Consider the following 23,488-nt stretch of genomic DNA (forward strand, 5'->3'; position numbering starts at 1 on the left):
TATGGTAAGTGGCTTTCAAAGTGGTTGTACCATTTTGCATTCCCAGCAGCAATAAATGAGAGTTCCTCTTGCTCTACATCCTCACCAATATTTGGTGGTGTCAATATTTTGGACTTTTGCCATTCTAATAAGCGTATAGTGGTATCTCGTTGTTTTAATTTGTATTTCCCGATGATATATCATGCATATAAGCATCTTTTCATATGTTTATTTGCCATCTACATGTTTTCTTCAGTGAGGTGTCTATTTAGACCCTTTGCCCACTTTTTAACTGGGCTGTTTCTTTTCTTACTGTTGAGTTTTAAGAGTTGTTTGTATTGTAGGGGATTGGCATATGGCAATCCAAAATATACCACTTTGGCATAAAGATTATTTTTAGCCTAAGGCAATTAAGAAGAAGCAGACATATGAAAAAATCCCTTGCCTTCCACCTCTCTACCAAGAAAGGCAGGATGATTCCTAATCACCAGAGACAACTGGAGACTCTTACCAGTTCAGAGACACTGAGAGGAACCTGCATAACAAGCATTACTAAAAACAACCTTATCTTCCAATAGTTTCTCCCATATATTTACTTTTTCACTGTTTGCCACCCCTAAAAGCCTTAGCCCCTTTTTCTTTGTCTTGTCACTTCTCCACAAATTTATTGTTCTTTATTAAGATGCTAGACAAGCTCCAGGTTCCAACCACCCCTTTGAGTTACTCATCACTGAGGTGTCTCCCCTGTGTAAGCATGACACACATTAATCAAGTGTTCGTTTTTTATTGTTAATCTGGCTTTCATCAGTTTAATTTCTAGGGTCCCAGGCACAGAACCTAGGAGGGTAGAGGAAAAAGAGGTTTTATTCCTCCCCTACAGTTTATTTTGGATAACAGTCCTTTGTCAGATATGTTTTTCACAACTATTTTCTCCCAGTCTATGGCCTGTCTTCTAATTCTCTTGACAGTGTCTTTCACAGAGCAGAAGTTTTTAATTTAATAAAGTATGGCTTGTCAATTTTTTTCTTTCATGGATTGTGTCCCTAGCGTTGTATCTAAAAAGTCATCGCCATACCCAAGTTCATCTAGGTTTTCTCCTATGTTCTCTTCTAGGAGTTTTAGAGTTTTGCATTTTATGTTTAAGTCTGTAATTTATTTTGAGTTAAATTGTTTGTGAAGGGTGTAAGGTCTCTGTGTAGATTTATTTTTTGCACATGGATATCTTAGCTTAACGTTTTAAAAATGGATGTTTTTTCTTGATTATAAAGAACATGCTCACTGTAGAAATTTCCTAAAAGGCAAATATAAAGAAGACAATTGAAATCATGACTGTTAACACCTTGATGAATTACTGATTAGTCCTTTTCAACATGCATTTCAACATTCTTCACTATGCTTCTTTCATTTTGACATTATAATGTGACCACTTTCCTTAGGTAATTAAAAACTCTTTGTAAGTAGCATTTTAATAGATGTATTTTGCCTAGGTAGATCAGGTATTATCATTTACTTAATTTTCCTATTGTTGGCATTTTTATTTCTAGCTTTTATCATAATGCTGTGATGAACATCTTTGTATGGAAAGCTTTTCTCCCCCTCCCCCTCTGTGTTTCAAGTTCTTTCCTTAGGATAGAGACCTATCGGTAGATTTATGGAATCAGAGTGTGAAAAAAATAATATTAGAGCTCTTAATGCATAATGTCAAATTGCTTTCTAGGAATCTTGTACCAGTTTACAATCCCATTAGTGCCTATCTCCACTAAATTCTTACCACTATTAAACTCTGCCTTTAAAAAACCTTTCCTAATTTGATAGGTGAAAAATCATATCCCATTGCTGTAATTGACATTTCATTGATTACTAATGAGGTTGAACAAATGTTACTCAAATATTCATTTGTTAGCCATTTGTGGTAAATTTTATTTATAAATTATATGGTTATGAACTTGTTAATTTAAGCCACTGTTTTACCCAAGTTGCATGATGTTTGTTGGTTTGTTTTTAGGAAAACTGGAACAGCTTATATAAGAAAGATATTGCAACATAACACGCCTAAAGGATTTTTGTCTTCAGTTATTGCAGAAATTATAGACCCTTTTGGAATAGAGGAAGTGAATGAAAGCTCTTGTTTGTCTAGTTCCCTTTCCATTAATCAAGCTGGAAATTTCTCCTATAAGCTTACTCTTCAATTACAAAGTAAGTGTAGTAATATATCTCTCTGATGGCTGGGGAAAATGAGAAATTATCTTTTGGGAAAAGTGTTCATGCTCTTTTATAGAACAATAGATTTCAAAATTTAGTCCAATTGGTAATCTACAGAAGTCTACATATACTTAGATTCCTGGAGGAATTCTTTATTTCTAATATAATGAAACCTACCTATCACTTCATTGATATTTCATCAATAGTAATACCTATCATTTATTTCTATAATATGATGTTATTTTGTCTTTAACAGTGCTCAGGAACAGTGAGAAAAGTCAAGAAGTCCAGACTTTACCCTACGTAATGAAATAATTTTGAATCACTGTCATGTAGCATATTTCTATTTCAAAGGATTATATGATAGATACATAGCAAAAGTTAGTATAGTTTATTATAAGGATTTGGGTTTTACTCTGAGTAAATGGCAAGGCTTTGGAGTGTTTTGAGCAGAAAGTGACATGATTGAACTAGCTGCTCTGTTGAGAACAGACTGGGCATGTGACAGAGAGGGCAAGAAGGAAAGCAGAGAAATCACTTAAGAGGCTATTGCAATAATCAGGTGAGAGATCCTATTAAATATAAGATGTCTGTTACTCATCCAAGTGGAGAAATAAGGTAGATATATAGAAAGACAATTCTGGAGTTCAGGAAAGACCTCTGGACTGGAGAAATACATTTGAACAGTCAGAAGGAGAAGAGAGAGAGAAAGGAGCAGAAAAATTATTTGAACAAATAATGGCTGAAAACTTCTATAACCTGGGGAAAGAAACAGACATCCAGATCCAGGAAGCCTATAGAGTTCCAAATAAGATGAACCCAGGGAGACCCACACCAAGACACATTATAATTAAAGTGTCAAAAGTTAAAGACCAGAAGAGAATCTTAAAAGTGGCAAGAGAAAAATAACTCGTTACCTACAGTAGAATGCCCCCCTAAGACTATCAGCAGATTTTTCAACCGAAACTTTGCACATCAGAAGGGAATGACATGATATAGTCGAAGTGCTGAAAGAAAATATTGCCAACCAAGTATATCTATCTACCAGCAACTTTGTCATGGAGAATTGAAGGAGAGATAAAGAGTTTTCCAGACAAGCAAAAACCAAATGAGTTCATCATCCTAGACTGGCTTTACATGAAATGTTACAGGAATTTCTTTAAGGTGAAACAAAAGAGAGCTAATCAGTAATAGGAAAATGTGTGAAAGTATAAATTTCACTGGTAGAGGCAAATATATAGTAAAATTTAGAATAATCTTATGTTGTAAATGTGGTAGTTAATCACTTATAAAGCTAGAATGAAAGTTAAAGACAAAGGTAGTAAAAAAACTAACTACAATGATTAGTTAATAGATACACAAGATAAAAATATGTAAATTGTGATATCAAAAACATAAATTGGGGGGGATAGAAATGTAGAGCCCTAGAATGCATTCAAACTTAAGTTGTTATCAACTTAAAATAGACTATTATAAATATAAGTTGTTTTATGTAAGCCCAGTGGTAACCACAAAGCAAAAACCTATAGTAGATACACAAAACAAACAGGAATCTAAGCCACTACAGATAACCACAGAAAATCATCAAATCACAAAGAAAGAGAGCAAAAGAAGAAAGGAACAGAGAAAGTATAAAACACCTAGGAAACAATTAACAAACTGCCAATAAATACATACCTATCCACCTTAATACATAAGGTGGTATGTATTCGGCCTTAACATATACATTCTTTGGTGCAGGTATGTATTTATCCACCAGTAAATACATACCTTTACCTTCCCTGGTGGTGCAGTGGATAAGACTCTGTGCTCCCAACAGGAGGCCCAGGTTTGATCCCTGGTCAGGGAACTAGATCCCACATGCATGCTGCAACTACGAGTTCACATGCCACAAGAAAGGAGCCCCCATGCCGCATCTAAGGAGCTGGTGAGCCACAACTAAGGAACCCTGGAGCTGCAACTAAGACTCAGTGCAACCAAATAAATAAATATTAAAAAAAAGACAGGAAATAAAAATTGTTGGGGAGGATGTGTAGAAAAGGGAATCCTTGTGCACTGTTGGTGGGAATGTAAATTGGTGCAGTCACTGTGGGAGACAACATAAAGGTTCCTCAAAAAATTAAAAATAGAACTACCATATGATCAATCAATTCCACACCTGAGTATTTATCCACAGAAAATGAGCATGCTAACGTGAAAAGATATATACTCCCTCTTGTTCATTGCAACATTATTTACAGTAGCCAAGATATAGAAGCAACCTGTGTCCATTGATAGATGAATGGATAAAGAAAATTGGGGGCTTCCCTGGTGGCGCAGTGGTTGAGAGTCCACCTGCCGATGCAGGGGACACGGGTTTGTGCCCTAGTCTGGGAAGATCCCACATGCCACGGAGCAGCTAGGCCCGTGAGCCATGGCCGCTGAGCCTGCGCATCCGGAGCCTGTGCTCTGCAACGGGAGAGGCCACAACAGTGAGAGGCCCGCGTACCACAAAAAAAAAAAAAAAGAAAAAAAAAAGAAAATTGGGTGTGTTCATATATATATACATTAAAATATTATTCAACCATAAAAAAGGAGGAAATCTTGCCATTTGCAACAACATGGATGAATTTTGAGGGCATTATTGTGAGATAAGTCAGACAGAGGAAGACAAATACTGTATGACGTCACTTATATGTGAAATCTAAAAACAAGCAAACAACAAATAAATAAACTCAGAATAGATTGGTAGTTGCCAGAGGTGGGGGTTCGGTGAAGGGATCAAAAGATATAAACTTGTAATTATAAAATAAATAAGTCATAGGAATGTAATGTAAAACATGGTGACTATAGCTAACACTGCATTGTATATTTAAAAGTTGTTAAGAGAGTAGATCTTAAAAATTTTCCTCACGAGAAAAAAAGTTGTAACTATGTGTGGTGATGGATGTTAGCTAGATTTTTGTGGTTATTATTTTGCAATATATACAAATATTGAATTGTGTTGTACACCTGAAACTAATGTTATATATCAGTTATATCTCAAAAAAGGGGGGGGAATCAAGTGGTCAGCATATATGATAGTTAATGCTATGAGATCAGATGAGATCACTGGGAAAGCTAGTGTAGGTATAGAAACGAAAAAGTCTGAGGTCCAACAGTTAGTGGTCAGAGAACAGGAAGACCAGATGCTCTGCTAGGAGAAGAACTAAGAGAGAGCATGTCTCAGAAACCAAGTGAAGAAGGTACTTCAAGAAGGAGGGAATGATGATGCTGTGCTACATGCTGCCAAGAGGTGAGGTAAGATGAGGAGAGAAAAGTGCCCAATGGATCTGTGTCAAGTCATTGGTAACCTTGATAAAAGCTATTGTTGGGTGGAGTCATGTAGACAAAAGTCTGATTGGGTTAGGTTTATAAACTTCTGAGAGGCGAGGAATTGAAGATAGTGAATAAAGGCAGCCCTTCAGGGAATTTCACAATGAAGGGGAGGAGAGAAATGATGTGGTAGTTGGAGGGAATGTAGGAAAGGATTTTTGCTGGTTTGTTGAAATGGGAAAAATTAGAGCGTGTGTGCATAATAAAGGGAATTATGAGATTCTCTTCTGACTACTTCTACTTATTTTTTCAGAATGAGGTGAGTATCATTGTTGACATGTTTCAAAAACATTTAAAAATGATGACTTCCCTCTCCTTCAAACAGCCATCTTTTGGCTTCCCTCATATCCTCTCTGATGGATTTTCTCCAGTCATTTCTTCTTTGTCTCCTTTGTGGAGTTTTTTTTTCCTTCCCATTTTTACATGATGATGTTCCTTATGGTCCTGCCCTCAAGCCTCTTTTCTTCTAAATCTTCATGCTCTTCTTAAGCAATCAATTATTCATTTATTCAACAACTATTTATTGAGCATCTGCTATGTAATAGGCAGATCTTTAGGCCCTAGGGAAAACACTAGCTACATTATCCTTCTCTTATAAAATCACAATAAAGACTCTGGGTTATTAAGGCTCTTACCAGTTCTATGGTAAAGAAATCAGATTTCTTATAATTACTTAGCGCTATGTGGTTTTTTTTTCTGCTGAGAATTTTATAGAACTAGTTTCACAGTAAAAACTGTGCTTGGCATATTTGCAATACACTTTCTACAAAATAATTTGAATTATAACCTGAAATCTGGCAAATGTGTCCTCTAGCTAAGACCATAATTTAAAAACTCAACTAGTGTATTCCTCAGTTATGTCCACCAGTATTACTTGGAGAACATTGGCTGTTTTATTTTATACCAAATCATTCCTGTTTTAGCTTCAGGTGTTACTTCCTCATTTCAAGATTCGGATATAGAAAAGACTGTGGTGATTCCCGGTTACAGCAGCTTCCTGATCACAAGGATTTTAGATAATGAGAATGCTTTAGCTATCGCTACCATGCCTGAAACAGTACCCCACAATATGACCTTTCTACAAGGCTCTTGGTTCTTATACAACTTTGGGCAAAGGGATGGACGAACATGGAACATACGTTCAAAACCGTGTAATTACTGGTTTCAACAACATGATGATTCACTATCCCTCAATGTCCTGAAATACATTGATCTGGGGAAATCTCATACTTTAAAAATTAAAGTCATACCTAATACAAAAGGTAAGTTTATTTTTATTGGAAAATATCAAAAGGAAATGTTATTACTTTTCTTGAATGTAAAATATACTCTTTGATATTTCTTTTATCTTTGGTTTCTGTAGTAGGTGGCATTCTACCAATAACAGTATTAACTCTAATTATTGAGCACTTATGCAAAGCTCTGTATTAAATGATTTTTTTATTCATTTTAAAATTTAATGTTTGTAACAACCCTAAAAGTCTAGATTTTAATCCTTATTTTATAAATGAGCTTAAATTACCAGCCCAAATATACACAGGATTTTAGTTTAGATTTTTGCTGCCCTCTGAAAAGAAAACATTACAATTACCTTTGTGTTGTTATAATCATTTCAAGTATTTATTTTAAGCCAAAAAAAAGACTTTTAAATAGAATTCTATACTTTGCTCCATTTTTCAAGATATTTATTTATTACAAAACTAATATAAAACTTACTAAAAATGATGGGGAAATGGCACGCTGGAAAGAAATAAAACAAAAAATTTTAGTAAATTACTGAGCTAGAAATTGAGGGAAAAATATGGAAGGAAGGGGAGGGAAAAAAGAAAATCCTGTCACCAGAAATGAAAAGGGAACCAAAGTCGAAAAAATTAGCTAATATGTGGCTCCTGGAAGGTTTTGAGGCTCAGACATAGGCCATATAGGCAGTGGGATGAATTTTAATGCCCAAGCATTAGTAGAAGATGTAGACCTTTAGACATTTCTACCTTGTGGTAGGAAGTTGGAAATGAGAACATTAAGTAAAGCTGGAACCATCAAATTGTGAAGGGTGAAGCGAGGATAAGGAAAATGCTACCCAACAACTCAAAGAAAGAGGTAGGGAGATTGTCATCTCCACGGAACTCAAAGAATTTCTTGTAAAAAACCCAAACTCCAAGACTGTGTAACACCTAGATACTACCCACCAAATACAAGAATCCCAAACTGAGACATCATTAAAATGCCTGGGTCCCAGCATAAGGAAGCACAAAACCCTCTGTAGGAATACTTTCATAAACAAGGTAACATGGAATTCCACAGAAAAATCAATCTTCATGAACATAAATTGAGGGAAAGAATTTTAAAACCATGTAAGGAAATGACCCAACATAAGAGAAGCTCAACAAGCATAGGAAACAAAGTTTTAATCTTGAGTTGATGGAAAAATCAGAAAGACACTATAAAAACAATTGTAAAGTATAAAATATGTAAAACTCTTAAAGAGATAAAAGAAAGCATATGAACCATAATGAAAGGACAAAACACTATTTAAAAAAAACAAGCTTATTTGAAAAACATAACCAAGTGCAATTTATAAAAATAAAAATTATAGGCTTTGAAAAAAATTGGAGACAAGTATTTCTATTTCCATCAGTATTGTGAACTAAATATTCTGAAAAAAACTTCTTTCTGAAACCCTTAGAATCCTTTCTCTTTGATTATATGACTAATTGTCCGTATTTCCTTCAAGTAATTTTAGGGTTTTAATTTTATGGCTTTAACTTTCCACCTAATTATTTAATTTATCTACACTTTGTTTTGGTGTGTTACAGGTGGTTAGGTAGTTGTTCCAACATCACTTATTGAATAATGTATTTTTTTCTTCACTGATTTTTAAAAACAATGCAATTTACCTATTATTTTGACCATTTCTGGGTTTTAAAAATTCTGTTCCTTTGTTATTTCTCTGTATTCCAGTACAAATCCCAAATGTTCTAACTATTGTAGCTTTAATTGTATTTAACAACTAATTTGTTATATTTTAAACTTGTTCAGTTTGAAGAAACAAATAATAATCAGCAAATCAACTCAGTTGCCTCTTTGAAGAAAAACCTAGTCCATGCTATTCAAGATGTGGTTCCTGGACCAGCTTCATTGGCATCACTTGGGTGCTTGTTAGAAATGCACAGTCTTTGGTGGTTGCAAACAAATTTTAGGTTTTCTTTTGTATTTCTGCGAAAAATGCCAATGGAATTTTGATAGGAATTACAATCAATCTGTAGATTGCTTTAGGGGTATGGACATTTTAACAATATTAATTCTTCCAATTCATGAACATGAGATGTCTTTCAGCTTATTTGTGTCATCTTCAGTTTCTTTCACTGGTGTCATAGTTTTCAGTGTACATGTCTTTCACCTCCTTCGTTAAATTTATTCCTAATATTTTGCTCTTTTTTTTTTTTTTTTTTTTTTGCGGCACGCAGGCCTCTCACTGCCACGGCCCCTCCCTCCACGGAGCACAGGCTCCGGACGCGCAGGCCCAGAGGCCACGGCACACGGGCTCAGCCGCTCTGCGGCATGCGGGATCCTCCTGGACCGGGGCACGAACACGCGTCCCCCGCATCAGCAGGCGGACTCCCAACCACTGCGCCACGAGGGAAGCCCTATTTTGCTCTTTTTGATGGTGCTATAAATGGGGTCATTTTCTTAATTTCTCTTTCAGCTAGTTCATTGCTAGTGTACAGAAACACAACTGATTTTTGTGCATTGATTTTTTATCCTGCAACTTTGCTGAACCTTTTTATTCTAACAGTGTTTTGATAGAGCCTTTAGGGTTTTCTAAATATAATATTCTGTCATCTGCAAACAGACACAATTTTACTTCTTCCCTTCTGATTTGGATGACTTTTTTCTTTCTTAATTGCTCTGGGTAAGTCTTCCAGTACTGTGTTGAATAGAAGTGGTGAGGGGGAACATCCTTGTCTTGTTCTTCATCTTAGAGGAAAAGCTTTAAGCTTGAGTATGATAAGTATGAGTATGATGTTAGCTATGGACTTGTCACATATGGCCTATATTGTGTTGACGTACGTTCCTTCTAAACCTAATTTGTTGAGAGTTTTATTCATGAATGGATGTTGAATTTTGTCAAATGCTTTTTCTATATCTGTTGAGATAATAATTTTTATCTCTCATTCTGTTAATGTGGTGTATTCGCATTAAAGACCCTGAGTAGCCAAAACAATGTTGACAAAGAACAAAGCTGGAGGAACCACACTTCTTAATTTCAAACTCTATTACAAAGCTATATTAACCAGAACATTATGGTAATGGCATAAAAACAGATGCATAAACCAATGGAACAGAATAGAGATCCCAGAAATAAACTCATGCATACACAGTCAACTAAGTTTTGACAAGGGAGCCAATGGAGAAAGAATAGTTTCTTCAATAAATGGTGCTGGGAAAACTGGACAGCCATGTGCAAAAGAATAAAACTGGACCCCTATCTTACACCACTCACAAAAATTAATTCAAAATGGATTAAAGACTTAAATGTAAGACTTGAAACCATTAAAATCCTAGAAAAAAAAAAACATGAAGGAAAAGCCCCCTTGACATTGGTCTTGGCAATGACTTTTTTTTGGATGTGACACCACAAGCAAAGGAAATAAAAGCAAAAGTAAACAAATGGGACTATATCAAACTAAAAAACTTTTGCACAGCAAAGGAAACAAAAAACAAAATGCAAAGGCAATCTTCAGTAAGTGTGCTGGGAAAACTGGACAGCTACATATCAGAGAATGAAATTAGAACACTCTCTTAACACCATGCATAAAAATAAACTCAAAATGGATTAAAGACCAAATGTAAGGCCAGACACTATCAAACTCTTAGAGGAAAACATAGGCAGAACACTCTATGACATAAATCACAGCAAGATCCTTTATGACCCACCTCCTGGAGAAATGGAAATAAAAACAAAAATAAACAAATGGGACCTAATGAAACTTCAAAGCTTTTGCACAGCAAAGGAAACCATAAACGAGAAGAAAAGACAGCCCTCAGAATGGGAGAAAATATTTGCAAATGAAGCAACTGACAAAGGATTAATCTCCAAAATTTACAAGCAGCTCATGCAGCTCAATATCCAGAAAACAAACAACCCAATCCAAAAATGGGCAAAAGACCTAAACAGACATTTCTCCAAAGAAGATATACAGATTGTCAACAAACACGTGAAAGGATGCTCAACATCATTAATCATTAGAGAAATGCAAATCAAAACTACAATGAGATATCATCTCACACCAGTCAGAATGGCCATCATCAAAAAATCTAGAAACAATAAATGCTGGAGAGGGTGTGGAGAAAAGGGAACCCTCTTACACTGTTGGTGGGAATGTAAATTGATACAGCCACTATGGAGAACAGTATGGAGGTTCCTTTAAAAACTAAAAATAGAACTACCATATGACCCAGCAATCCCACTACTGGGCATATACCCTGAGAAAACCATATTCAAAGAGAGTCATGTACCACAATGTTCATTGCAGCTCTATTTACAATAGCCAGGACATGGAAGCAACCTAAGTGTCCATTGACAGATGAATGGATAAAGAAGATGTGGCACATATATACAATGGAATATTACTCAGCCATAAAAAGAAACGAAATTGAGTTGTTTGTAGTGAGGTGGTTGGACCTAGAGTTTGTCATACAGCATGAAGTAAGTCAGGAAGAGAAAAACAAATACCGTAGACTAACACATATATCTAAAAAAAAAAAAAATCTAAAAGTCTAAAAAATCTAAATTTTTAGATCTAAAAATCTAAAAAAAAAAAAAAAAAAAAAAAGGTCATGAAGAACCTAGGGGCAAGACGGGAATAAAGACGCAGACCTACTAGAGAATGGACTTGAGGACACAGGGAGGGGGAAGGGTAAGCTGGGACAAAGTGAGAAAGTGGTAGTATATATATGGACATATAAACACTACCAAATGTAAAATAGATAGCTAGTGGGAAGCAGTTGCATAGCACAGGGAGATCAGCTCAGTGCTTTGTGACCAGCTAGAAGGATAGGGAAGGTGGGAGGGAGGGAGATGCAAGAGGGAAGAGATATGGGATATATGTATATGTATAACTGATTCACTTTGTTATAAAGCAGAAACTAACACACCATTGTAAAGCAATTATACTCCAATAAAAACGTTAAAAAATAAAAAGGAAAGGCAGCATGTAGAGTGGGAGAAAATATTTGCAAACCATATATCTGATAAGGGGTTAATATCTATAATATAAAAGGAACTCATACAGCTCAATAGCAAACAAACAAATAATCCAATTAAAAATGTGTAAATGACCTGAATAGACATTTTTCCAAAGATATGCAAGTGGCCAACAGGTATATGGAAAGGTATTCAATATCACTAATCATTAGGGAAATGCAAATCAAAACTATAATGAGATATCACCTCACACTTGTTAGAATGGCTGTTACAAAAAGACAAGAGATAGTTAAGTGCTGTTGAGGATGTGGAGTAAAGGGAACCCTTGTGCACTCTTGGTAGGAATATAAATTTGTTCAGTCACTGTGAAAAATAGTGTGGAAGTTTCTCAGAAAAGTTAAAAATAGGGCTACCATATGATCTAGCAATCCCACTTCTGGGTATATATCAAAATCAGTATCTTGAAGAGGTATCTGTACTCCCACTTTCATTGCAGCATTACTCACAATAGCCCAGGTATGGAAACAACATAAGGGTCCATCAACAGATGAATGGATAAAGAAATGTGGTATATATGCACAAAGAAATACTATACAGCCATAAAAAAGAAGGATGAACAACATGGATGAACCTGGAAGACATTATGCTGAGTGAAATAAGCCAGAGAAAGACAAGTAGTGTGTGATCTCACTCATATGTGGAATCTTAAAAAAAAAAAATGTCTAACTCATAGAAATAGAGTGCCAGTTGACAGGGGCTGGAGGATGGAGAAAATGGGCAGATGTTGGTCAAAGAGTACAAACTTCCAGTTATAAAATAAACGTCTTGGGGATATAATACATAGCACGATAACTATAGTTAATAATACTGTACTGTATAGTTGAAATTTGCTAAGAGAGTAGATCTTAAGTGTTCCCACCACACACACACACACACACAAAATGTGAGGTGGTGGCTGTATTAATTAACTTAATTATGGTAATCATTTCACAATGTATAAGTACAACAAATCTCCACATTATACACTTTAAAAATATACAATTTTATTTGTCAGTATACCTCAATAAAGGTATGAAGGGGACAGGATGTGGAATCTCAGCCCCCTCCTCAGAACTGTTAAATCAGAACTGGCGTTCTAACAAAATCCCCAGTTATAGTTTAGGAAGCACTGGCCAGATCACTTTGGTTTAAGGGAAACAGCTAGAGCTGAGACTTAGGGCAACTTATTTACTACTCAGCTCTGATTTACTAATTAGTAAAGATGGCAATTAGATTACATGGTCTTCCAAATCTCTCTTTCCATTTAATTTCTCAGTATGGAGAGGTTGCAAACAGAGGCCCTGAAGGCAGGAAATGGCCTAATGACGTATTGTGTTAAATGCCTAGGGTTTTTCTCTTGGCAGCAACTGATTGACAGCCCTTTAAATTGAGCGTGTATTCTCAGTTTCTCTACTGAGTTAGCCAACTCAGTGTGACCAAGACTATCCAAGTGACTGCCTTCGAGAATCTGGCTGAGGAATGAGGGGTGGAGGGGAGCAATATTTCTGTGAAAAAAATTAGGAGAAAATATTTGCAAAGTTAAATTTTTCTAAGAACTATTAAAGTTAACTCTGTATAAATAGATTCTGTAGATGTTCTAGAATTCTGATCAGCCAGTCATTATGAAATTGCTTAAAATTTTCATGTTCACTCTTGGCTTTGTTTCCAAAGGTGTTCAAACACTTGAAATCCCACTACTGAAAGTAGTCGTTGGAAACCCAAATTTGTTGGAAGTTAAAGTTGAAGGCCATTTTGATGACACTGATAGTTATCTAATGGAAATTTCTGCAGCCAGCAAAACTTTACGTCAAGTAAGTTTTTCTTTAATTATTAAAAAAATCTATGGATTATAGAAAATTTAGAATATAAGATAAGAAAAAGAAGGAAAATTTATGCATAATCCTACCTATCAAGGATGACTAAACACTTTTAACATTTTGGGAATTACGAAAAGGCTGTATGTCATAGAGATTAAAAAAGTGAGCTCTGGAAAAGACTACCTGAGTTAGTTTTCACTGCTGGTACTGTTTTTGTGAGCTTAGGAAAGTTACTTTACTCTAAGTTTCCTCATCTATAAAATGGAAGTGATACTAATAATACCTACCTCTTAAGATTGTTTTGAGAATTAAATGTGATAATTCAGGTAGGCCATCTAAAACAATGTCTGGCACATAGAAAATGCTCAATCACTATGAACTTACAGTATTTTCCTTTTTTCCCCCTAAAACTGGGAGAGCATTGTATATACAGTTTTAAAAATTTGCTCCTTCCACTTAATTATATAGTTTAATCCCTTTGTGTCAATAAATATTTTTCAGCAAATTCTACAATCTGTTTATCATGAAAAATTTCAGATATAGACAAAAGAAGAATTTCCATATACCTATTTCTGAAATTAAACAATAGTCAAGGTTTTGATACTTCTGTTTTATCATCTCTAATTTTTTTGGTTTATATTCTGACATAGTTTTAAATGAATAGCAGACATCATGTCATTTCACTCCTATATGCTTCCATACATATCTCCAAAAAATATGTGTATTATCTCTCACATAACAAGAATGCCATTATCATCCCTGAAATTTTTTAAACAAATTTTTTTTTGGTACCCTATAAAACCCAGTCCATAATCAAATTCCCGCAATTTTCTCAAAAAAAAAAATGTTTAGGGTTGGTTTGTTTGAATTGGCATCCAAACAAAAGTCACACAGTATGTGGTTATTTATTAATCTCTTAATTTTCTTTTAGTTTAAGGTAGGTATGACTCCATTTTCTTCCCCTGCCATTGAATTGTAGCAATTGAGTCAGTTATGTTGTAGAATCTCCAGTATTCTAGATTTTTCTGTTTACTTCCTTATTTCTTATTGAACTAGTGCCACCCACCCCAAATTTCCTTTAATAATAGAACCCTGCTTAGATTCTGGTTCAATGTGTTTTCGCAAAAATTCATTAAAAATAGATTATTTTTAATGGCTTACAGAGTATAGAGATGGAGGCAAAACTACTAGAGCCTACTATATCAGTAAAATTATTAGTATTTCTACATTTTTTAATTTCAAGAAGTACTTAAAAATTTCAAACAGAATTTATCAAATTTTCTTGAATGTTTAATATCATGCAAGGTTCAAATATGGTTTTTGTACATAAATTTCTACTAAAAACATATCTTTGTGAAATACAGTGGTTGCTAAGTGAGTATCTTCTTTTCAAAATGTATACCAATGGAAGTTATTTTACTCATATTATCCAAGCAAATGTCAATGCTCATCAATGAATGAGGGAAGCCTTGCCATTCTAAGTTGGATTTACATCCAACTGCATCCAATAATAGTGTTTATTTAATAATAAACACTTGATCCTTGCTCATTTCCAAATGTCACCCACAGGCAATTAGATTGGAATGTATTTCTTCCTGGAAAAGAATATGTCTTCTGTTAAGATTTATCCTCAAACAGATCGTTATGATCAAACTTATGATTCTATTTCTGTTTTCTATTATCATTCTTTTTCTATTTCTTTTCATTTTCATTTTCTGTATTCTTTACTTGGATACTGTGCTAGTTTCCCAGGGCTTCCATAACAAAATACTATGGACTGAGTGGCTTAAACAACAGAAATTTATTTTCTCACAGTTCCAGAGGCTAGAAGCCAAGATCAAGGCATTGGCAGGGTTGGTTTCTTCTAAGGCCTCCCTCCTTGGTCTGCAGATGGCTGTCTTCTCCCTGTGTCTTCACATGGTCTTCCCTCTGTGTGTGTCTGTTTTCAAATTTCCTGTTGTTATATGACACTCATCATATTGGATTAGAGCCTACCCTAATGATCTCATCTTAACTTAATTGCCTCTTTAAAGGCCTTATCTCCAAATACAATCACATTCTGAGATACTGGAGGTTAGGACTTCAACATATGCAGTAGACACAGTTCAGCCGATAACAGTTACTTTAAATAACGTTCATTTATTTGGATATTTCCAGGGTTCAACTTCACTGGCGTTTATTGTGTGGGGAGCATCGACTGAGTGTCTTGTTACAACATTCGTGCCAATGTTGAAAAGCAGCTGTAGTTATCTCAAGTCTATGCATCACATTCCTAGTGAAATTATCCCATTGGAAGACTGGATGAGTGGAGTTCACATGGACAGTCAGGGTTTTAATATGATCAAAGTTTTGCCAGTAAGAAACCTAAGCAGATTGTTTGAAGGGTACCAGTGATAGATTACTTTTGTATGATCGGCTGGCCATTCAGTCTTAGCATTTCTTTCCTGAAATGCTCAAAACACTCCAGTTATTTTTCAATCCTCATGTCATTTTGAGGATACGATGACTAAAATGTGAAAACTTTCTGCAATAATGATTTTTCTTGGTAACTTAGTCTTATCATTATTAATATCACATTTTATGCTATATTATGGTGGCATAATCTTGGGCTTTAACAATATATACAGTTATTTGCCCTTAAGTTGACTCATTCTCATCCTGAGCTGATATATCTTACAGGTCCCATTTCAATATAATAACAATTTTAATTTTTGCCTTGTCAGACTCTGTGACTCTTTTTAAAATATCTTTGTTAACTTATTACTTATCATTTTCTTTGTGACAAAAAAAATAACCAAACTTGAAGAATTATTTACTAAATATGTCACTAAGCCTCTTTATAAGGTGTTTAAACTTTATTGCATTGACTTTATGACAGCTACTTTAGGTTCTAAAACATTTTTCACTTATTTACAAGGTCCAAGTTGTATTACCATGGGTTGAGGGAGTGCTGGGGAAAGAGAAATTTACTTAAATACCAGGAGCTGAAAGTGAAATATTTGTTTTGAAAGCTTTTCTGGAAAATCAAGATTTTTAAATGAAAGACTTAGTAAATAATAATGAATTTTACACTAACTTTGTTTAATCATTTTCAGATAAACTACAGGCCTCCCTCTAATATGGGAATAGCTATTCCACTTACAGATAATTTTTATCATGCAGATCCTAGCAAACCCATACCAAGAAACCTATTTCACAAGTCAAAGGTAAATATTTTTTCTGCAAATATACTAGTATTCATTTGAATTCAAGAAATCATTCAGTAAAATTACACATGGACAGACCTAGCTGTGGAGATTAAATGAGAAGGTGCATTAAGCATAATCTGCCCTGATAACATCACTACTTCTTCTCCCCCTCCCTCTCCCCCTCCCCTTCCCTCTCCTCCTCCCTCATTACTACTACTACTACTACTACTACTACTACTACTACTACTACTACTACTACTACTACTGCTATCCCTGTTCCTCCTCCTACTGCTGTAGCCTTTTCTTCTCTTACTGCTACTCCTGGATACAGTTTTGGAACCAAGAAGTCTAAATGGACTCTTTCCCCTTGACCTCTCCCTAGCTCCCATTTGAATTTCAAAGAGCATAGATAGAGTGAGAACATTGTTTTTTAAATGAAAGGGGCCTCAGACCCATCTCACAGCTCTGTGAAAGGAATGATGTCCAAAAAGAGAGAAGAGTGTTTGCTCCAACATAGACTCATTTGAACTCCTGCCAAGGATCCGCCTAGAAAATAACCAAACCCCAGCAGCACTCTGCCTCTCTGGAGTCAGGGAGAGCAAGGTAGAACAGAGAGAAACCACTAGGCTCAAAAGAAGAATACTTCAGGACTTCCTTGGTGGTCCAGTGGGTAAGACTCCGAGCTCCCAATGCAGGGGGCCTGGGTTTGATCCCTGATCAGGGGAACTAGGTCCTGCGTGCAGGTCGCAACTAAGAAGCCCGCATGCATATGTAACTAAAGATCCCGCGTGCTGCAGTAAAGACCTGGTCCAGCCAAAATAAATAAATACTTCTTTTAAAAAGGAAAAGTACATCATGGGGTGGCTTCCCAAGGAAACCTCACAGATACCTGTAATATCTCTCTTGAGAAAAACACACCTAACTGCATATACATATGGACAAGCAGACATTCATATCCATTCAGGAACATACACACACACGCAAAGACAGAAAATCGTTGTTTCTTTTGTTCAAAATTCTTCATCATCTTCCCATCTCTTTCAGAGTAAAAGCCAAATTCTTACAATGGTTTATAAGGTCCTCTGTGGTTCAGCCTTAGCTTCACATCTGACCTGATTTCCCTCAGGTCACTCTGTTCTGCACACATTGGCCTCCTTGCTGTTCTTCAAGTATACCAGACATATTTCCACCTCAGGGTCTTTAAGTTTCAAAACTTTCCTCTGTCTGGAATGTACTTCTGCCAGATATCACATAGCGCATTCCATCACCATCTTCAGATTTTTGCTTAAATGTCACCATCATTGTGAGACCTTCCTTGGCCACTCTATTTAGGATTGTAACCTCCACCTCCACTGATGCCCACTCCTGTCCCCCTTCCCTGCCTTATTTTTCTTCACTGCACTTTTACAATTTTACATATTTTACCCATTTATTTATTGTATTTCATTAAAAGGTAAGCTACATGAAGCAGGGTTATTGTTGGGTTTTTTTAAAATCTATTCTATTCTCTACAATATCTTTAGTACCCAGAAAAGTGCCCGACATAGGGAGTGCTTAAAAATTGTTCAACAAATGAATAATACACATTTATACACATATGATTACACACACACACACACACACACACACACACACACACTCACACACACACAAGGTTGACTTCTTGTTGAATCTTGGATTTCAAGGTAAGCAGCTCTGCTCCAGGCAATGAGCAACTCAAATATTGAATTCTTCAATTGCAGTTTCTTCCAAAGATAAAGTCTGATACATCACTAGATGCAAGCCTCATCTATTGAAATATGAGTTTAATATATTTACATGGAAATCCTTCGTTTGGATTTTTTTTTCTTCTGGATTTTCTTGGGAGTTGAATAGGAAATGTATCTAATTTACACATAAGTAAATAACAGGTTTGGGGGGGGCACCTTTTATACATTCAACAAATGTGAATTTCAGCATTTCCAGAGTTATCAGAAACTGTACAAACAGATATTCTCTGGGGAGACAACAGTGAACAAGATAAACATCTTCGTGGATCTTTAATGGGGGAGAATAAGCTTTAAAAGTTATACAAATTAAATAGCATCATCTAGTGGAGCAGACTACTCAAAATTTATGTAATTCTGCCTCTGATCACCTCAAAATATAACAGCTGGGAAAAAAGTACATCTGAACCAACACTGTGACTTCTTGTTATGCTGACATCATCCCCTTACTAGACAATCATGTGTGATGTCATTCCACATACAGAGTTGGCAGTTAGACTCTCCAAGGATAAGCAGACAACTGTAAAACAACAAATATTTGAAGAAAACTTCCACAATAAAAAAGAAGCATAAATCTAAACAACTAAAAAACTCATGCCTTGGAAAACAGTATCATAAATACAAGCAAACTTTAGAATAAGCAAAATAATTATTTCAGAACAGTTTAGGTCATATTGCAACCATGAAAAAAAAATTGGAGACAGACATCACACACAAAAAAAAGATGTCAGAAATTTAAAATGTAATCATGAAACAGTTCAAAAGATTGGAAGAGCTGAATAAACCTAACTAAGCAGCAAATTAGTTCTGAAATTAGATAGTGGTGATGACTGAATAACATTGTGAGTATACTAAGACCCACTGCATTGTACACTTAAAAATGGTAAATGTTATCTCAATAAAAAGAAGAAAAAAGAAGCAATGAGGACGAGAATGGTAATCTTAAAAGAAGTAGAAGGAAGAATAACGTTTTTAGAAATAGAGTTGATTATCAAAATCAAAAGCCAGTTCTTTGAAAAAATGAATAAACCAATAAAAAAACAAATAAAAACCAATAAACCAAGCAAGAGTGATCAAATGAAAAAATGAATGACAAGTGGATAGTTATAGCGGAGATTTTAAACAGCCTTAGTAACTGCTATGAGGAGAGATACGTACAAAATGGTAGGTTTGGAGAGTATCCATAGTCAGCAGCCCATCATATCAAGTCTGTTCTTTTAGGTCTCAGTTTCCATGCCAGCGATGGAGGTGGGCATCTTAATTACTGCATTCAGAAAGACACAGGCTTTCTGGGTCCCATGCATGTTGACTATCAACTGCCCTGAGGAAAACTGGCAAGCAGCTGAGTGATACTTGGGTTCATTCCAAGCAAATAGACAAAATTCAGAAATACTGTGCTTTTACCTTATTATTAATGGATTTTCTCCCTTTTTAACTTCTCAGGGATTTTATTCATTCAGGTAACAAATATTTATTGCACATTTACTCAGTTTGCATAAATCCTGCCACCAAAAAAAGCACATCAACCTATTTTAATTCTATTTGCAGAAATCTGGTAAATTCAAACAGTGTGCAAATGTGTCTACTCGGGAGGAATGTAATTGCACAAATGATCAGAAGTTTTCACATGCTGTTGCTTTCTCAGATTGCAGAGAAAAGGTAAGATAATCTTTAATTTCCTGAAGACAGTATTTTCATATTAATAAGACTTTGAAATGCACATTTTGGTTAAACATGAAAACTAAGACATATAAATACTGTTTTATTATGACATAGAATTAAATATGACATAGAGCTAAAAATATTTGAATTTAAATGTCCCCAGACACAGTAATTAACCTCATCTGTAGAACAGAATAATATCTGCATTGGCTTGTTCATTTCACAGGTTCTTATAAAGATACACACACACACACATGCTTCTATCTATGTGAAAACAATGTATAACCTGTCAAACGTTACACTAGGTTATGGTGAATATTGATTCATTTTAAAAAGTATTGACTATCAAACATGTATCAGGTTCTGAGAATATAGAACTTAAAGCTCAAGGTACTAGTGACAAAATAGAAGACAGTATAATATGTTGGTTAGGAGAATGGGTTCTGTGTCAAATACTTCCTTCTGTTAGGCTCCAAACATTCAAACATGTATCAAGTTGATGTTGGTGTCTGCATTAGCTGACTTACCTGTGCACTTGGTATAACTTTCGAGTAGATCTATTTCAAAGGCCTTGTTGGACTGTATACAGCATTATTTTAAATGATTTTGTACAAGGATAAAATCGCTTACTATAATACTGGGCATAGAGTCAGCAGTCAATAAACTATGAGGGTTGCTATTGTATACCTCCACAACTCCACCCTTGTTGAATTCCAGTATTTCTTGAGAATTTACTGTCTACCATGTACTGCTCTAAGGCTTCTCCATAACTTGTCTCATTTCATTTGAGGCACAGAGAAGCCTGGTAATTTGCTAAAGACCACATCATTAATATGTGATGGAGCTAGATTTGAACTCCAGAGCCTGAGTTTAATGAGTTTGGTTGAAAGATCATGACTGGGAGGGCAGCCAGCAGAAGCAAGAAGAACTACAATACTGCAGCCTGTGGAACAAAAACCACATTCACAGAAAGACAGACAAGTTGAAAAGACAGAGAGCTATGTACCACATGAAGGAATGAAATAAACCCCCAGAAAAACAACTGAATGAAGTGGAGATAGGCAACCTTCCAGAAAAAGAATTCAGAATAATGATAGTGAAGATGATCCAGGACCTCAGAAGAAGAAGGGAGGCAAAGATGGAGAAGATGCAAGAAATGTTTAACAAAGACCTAGAAGAATTACAGAACAAACAAACAGAGATGAACATACAATAACTGAAATGAAAAATACACTAGAAGGAATCAATAGCAAAATAACTGAGGCAGAAGAACGGATAAGTGACCTGGAAGACAGAATGGTGGAATTCACTGCTGTGGAACAGAATAAAGAAAAAAGAATGTAAAAGAAATGACGACAGCCTAAGAGACCTCTAGGACAACATTAAACACAACAATATTTGCATTACAGGGGTCCCAGAAGGTGAAGAGAGAGAGAAAGGACCCGAGAAAATATTTGAAGAGGTTATAGTAGAAAAATTCCCTAACATGGGAAAGGAAATAGCCACCCAAGTCCAGGAAGCACAGTGAGTCCCATACAGGATAAACCCAAGGAGAAACACGCCGAGACATATAGTAATCAAATTGGCAAAAATTAAAGGCAAAGAAAAATTATTGAAAGCAGCAAGGGAAACACAACAAATAACATACAAGGGAACGTCCATAAGGTTAACAGCTGATTTCTCAGCAGAAACTCTACAAGCCAGAAGGGAGTGGCATGATATACTTAAAGTGATGAAAGGGAAGAACCTACAACCAAGATTACTCTACCTGGCAAGGATTTCATTCAGATTTGATGGAGAAATCAAAAGCTTTACAGACAAGCAAAAGATAAGAGAATTCAGCACCACCAAACCAGCTCTACAACAAATGCTAAAGGGACTTCTCTAAGTGGGTAACACAAGAGAAGAAAAGGACCTACAAAAACAAATCCAAAACAATTAAGAAAATGGTCATAGGAACATACATATTGATAATTACCTTAAACGTCAATGGATTAAATGCTCCAACCAAAAGACACAGGCTTGCTGAATGGATACAAAAACAAGACCCATCTATATGCTGTCTACAAGAGACCCACTTCAGACCCAGGGACACATACAGACTGAAAGTGAGGGGATGGAAAAAGGTATTCCATGCAAATGGAAATCAAAAGAAAGCTGGAGTAGCAATTCTCATATCTGATAAAACAGACTTTAAAATGAAGAATGTTACAAGAGACAAGGAAGGACACTACATAATGATCAAGGGATCAATCCAAGAAGAAGATATAACAATTATAAATATGTATGTACCCAACATAGGAGCACTTCAATACATAAGGCAACTGCTAACAGCTCTAAAAGAGGAAATCAACAGTAACACAATAATAGTGGGGGATTTTAACACCTCACCTACACCAATGGACAGATCATCCAAACAGAAAATTACTAAGGAAACACAAGCTTTTAATGACATAATAGACCAGATAGATTTAATTGATATTTATAGGACATTCCATCCCAAAAGAGCAGGTTACACTTTCTTCTCAAGTGCGCATGGAACAGTCTCCAGGATAGATCACATCTTGGGTCATAAATCAAGCCTCAATAAATTTAAGAAAATTGAAGTCATATCAAGCATCTTTTCTGACCACAATGCTATGAGGTTAGAAATCAATTACAGGGAAAAAATATGGAAAATACACAAATGCATTGAGGCTAAACAATACATTACTTAAATAATCAAGAGATTACTGAAGAAATCAAAGAGGAAGTCAAAAAATACCTCGAGACAAATAACAATGATAACACGACATTCCAAAACCTATGGGATGCGGCAAAAGCAGTTCTAAGAGGGAAGTTTATAGCTATACAAGCCTACCTCAAGAAACAAGAAAAATCTCAAATAAACTATCTAAACTTACACTTAAAGGAACTAGAGAAAGAAGAACAAACAAAACACAAAGTTAGCAGATGGAAAGAAATCATAAAGATCAGAGCAGAAATAAATGAAATAGAAACAAAGAAAACAATAGCAAAGATCAATAAAACTAAAAGCTGCTTCTTTGAGAAGATAAACAAAATTGATAAACCATTAGCCAGACTCATCAAGAAAAGGAGGGAGAGGACTCAAGTCAATAAGATTAGAAATGAAAATGGAGAAGTTACAACAGGCACCGCAGAAATACAAAACACCTTAAAAGACTACTACAAGCAACTCTATGCCAATAAAATGGACAACCTGGAAGAAATGGACAAATTCTTAGAAACGTATAACCTTCCAAGACTGAACCTGGA

General features: G+C 35.4%; 1 protein-coding gene across 1 annotated transcript in view; it reads left to right on the top strand.

The window, feature by feature from the left end:
• Positions 1-23,488, top strand: part of CATSPERB (cation channel sperm associated auxiliary subunit beta) — a 128,409-nt gene that overhangs the window by 93,869 nt on the left and 11,052 nt on the right. The window contains exons 17-22 of the mRNA XM_060161755.1: positions 1,985-2,175; positions 6,465-6,797; positions 13,451-13,590; positions 15,754-15,951; positions 16,692-16,802; positions 20,099-20,209. Coding sequence (XP_060017738.1) covers positions 1,985-2,175; positions 6,465-6,797; positions 13,451-13,590; positions 15,754-15,951; positions 16,692-16,802; positions 20,099-20,209 — 1,084 coding nt within the window. The remainder of the gene's footprint in view (positions 1-1,984; positions 2,176-6,464; positions 6,798-13,450; positions 13,591-15,753; positions 15,952-16,691; positions 16,803-20,098; positions 20,210-23,488) is intronic.

The sequence above is a fragment of the Lagenorhynchus albirostris genome, chromosome 1 (genome assembly GCF_949774975.1).
Source record: "Lagenorhynchus albirostris chromosome 1, mLagAlb1.1, whole genome shotgun sequence".
Lineage (NCBI taxonomy): Eukaryota > Metazoa > Chordata > Mammalia > Artiodactyla > Delphinidae > Lagenorhynchus > Lagenorhynchus albirostris.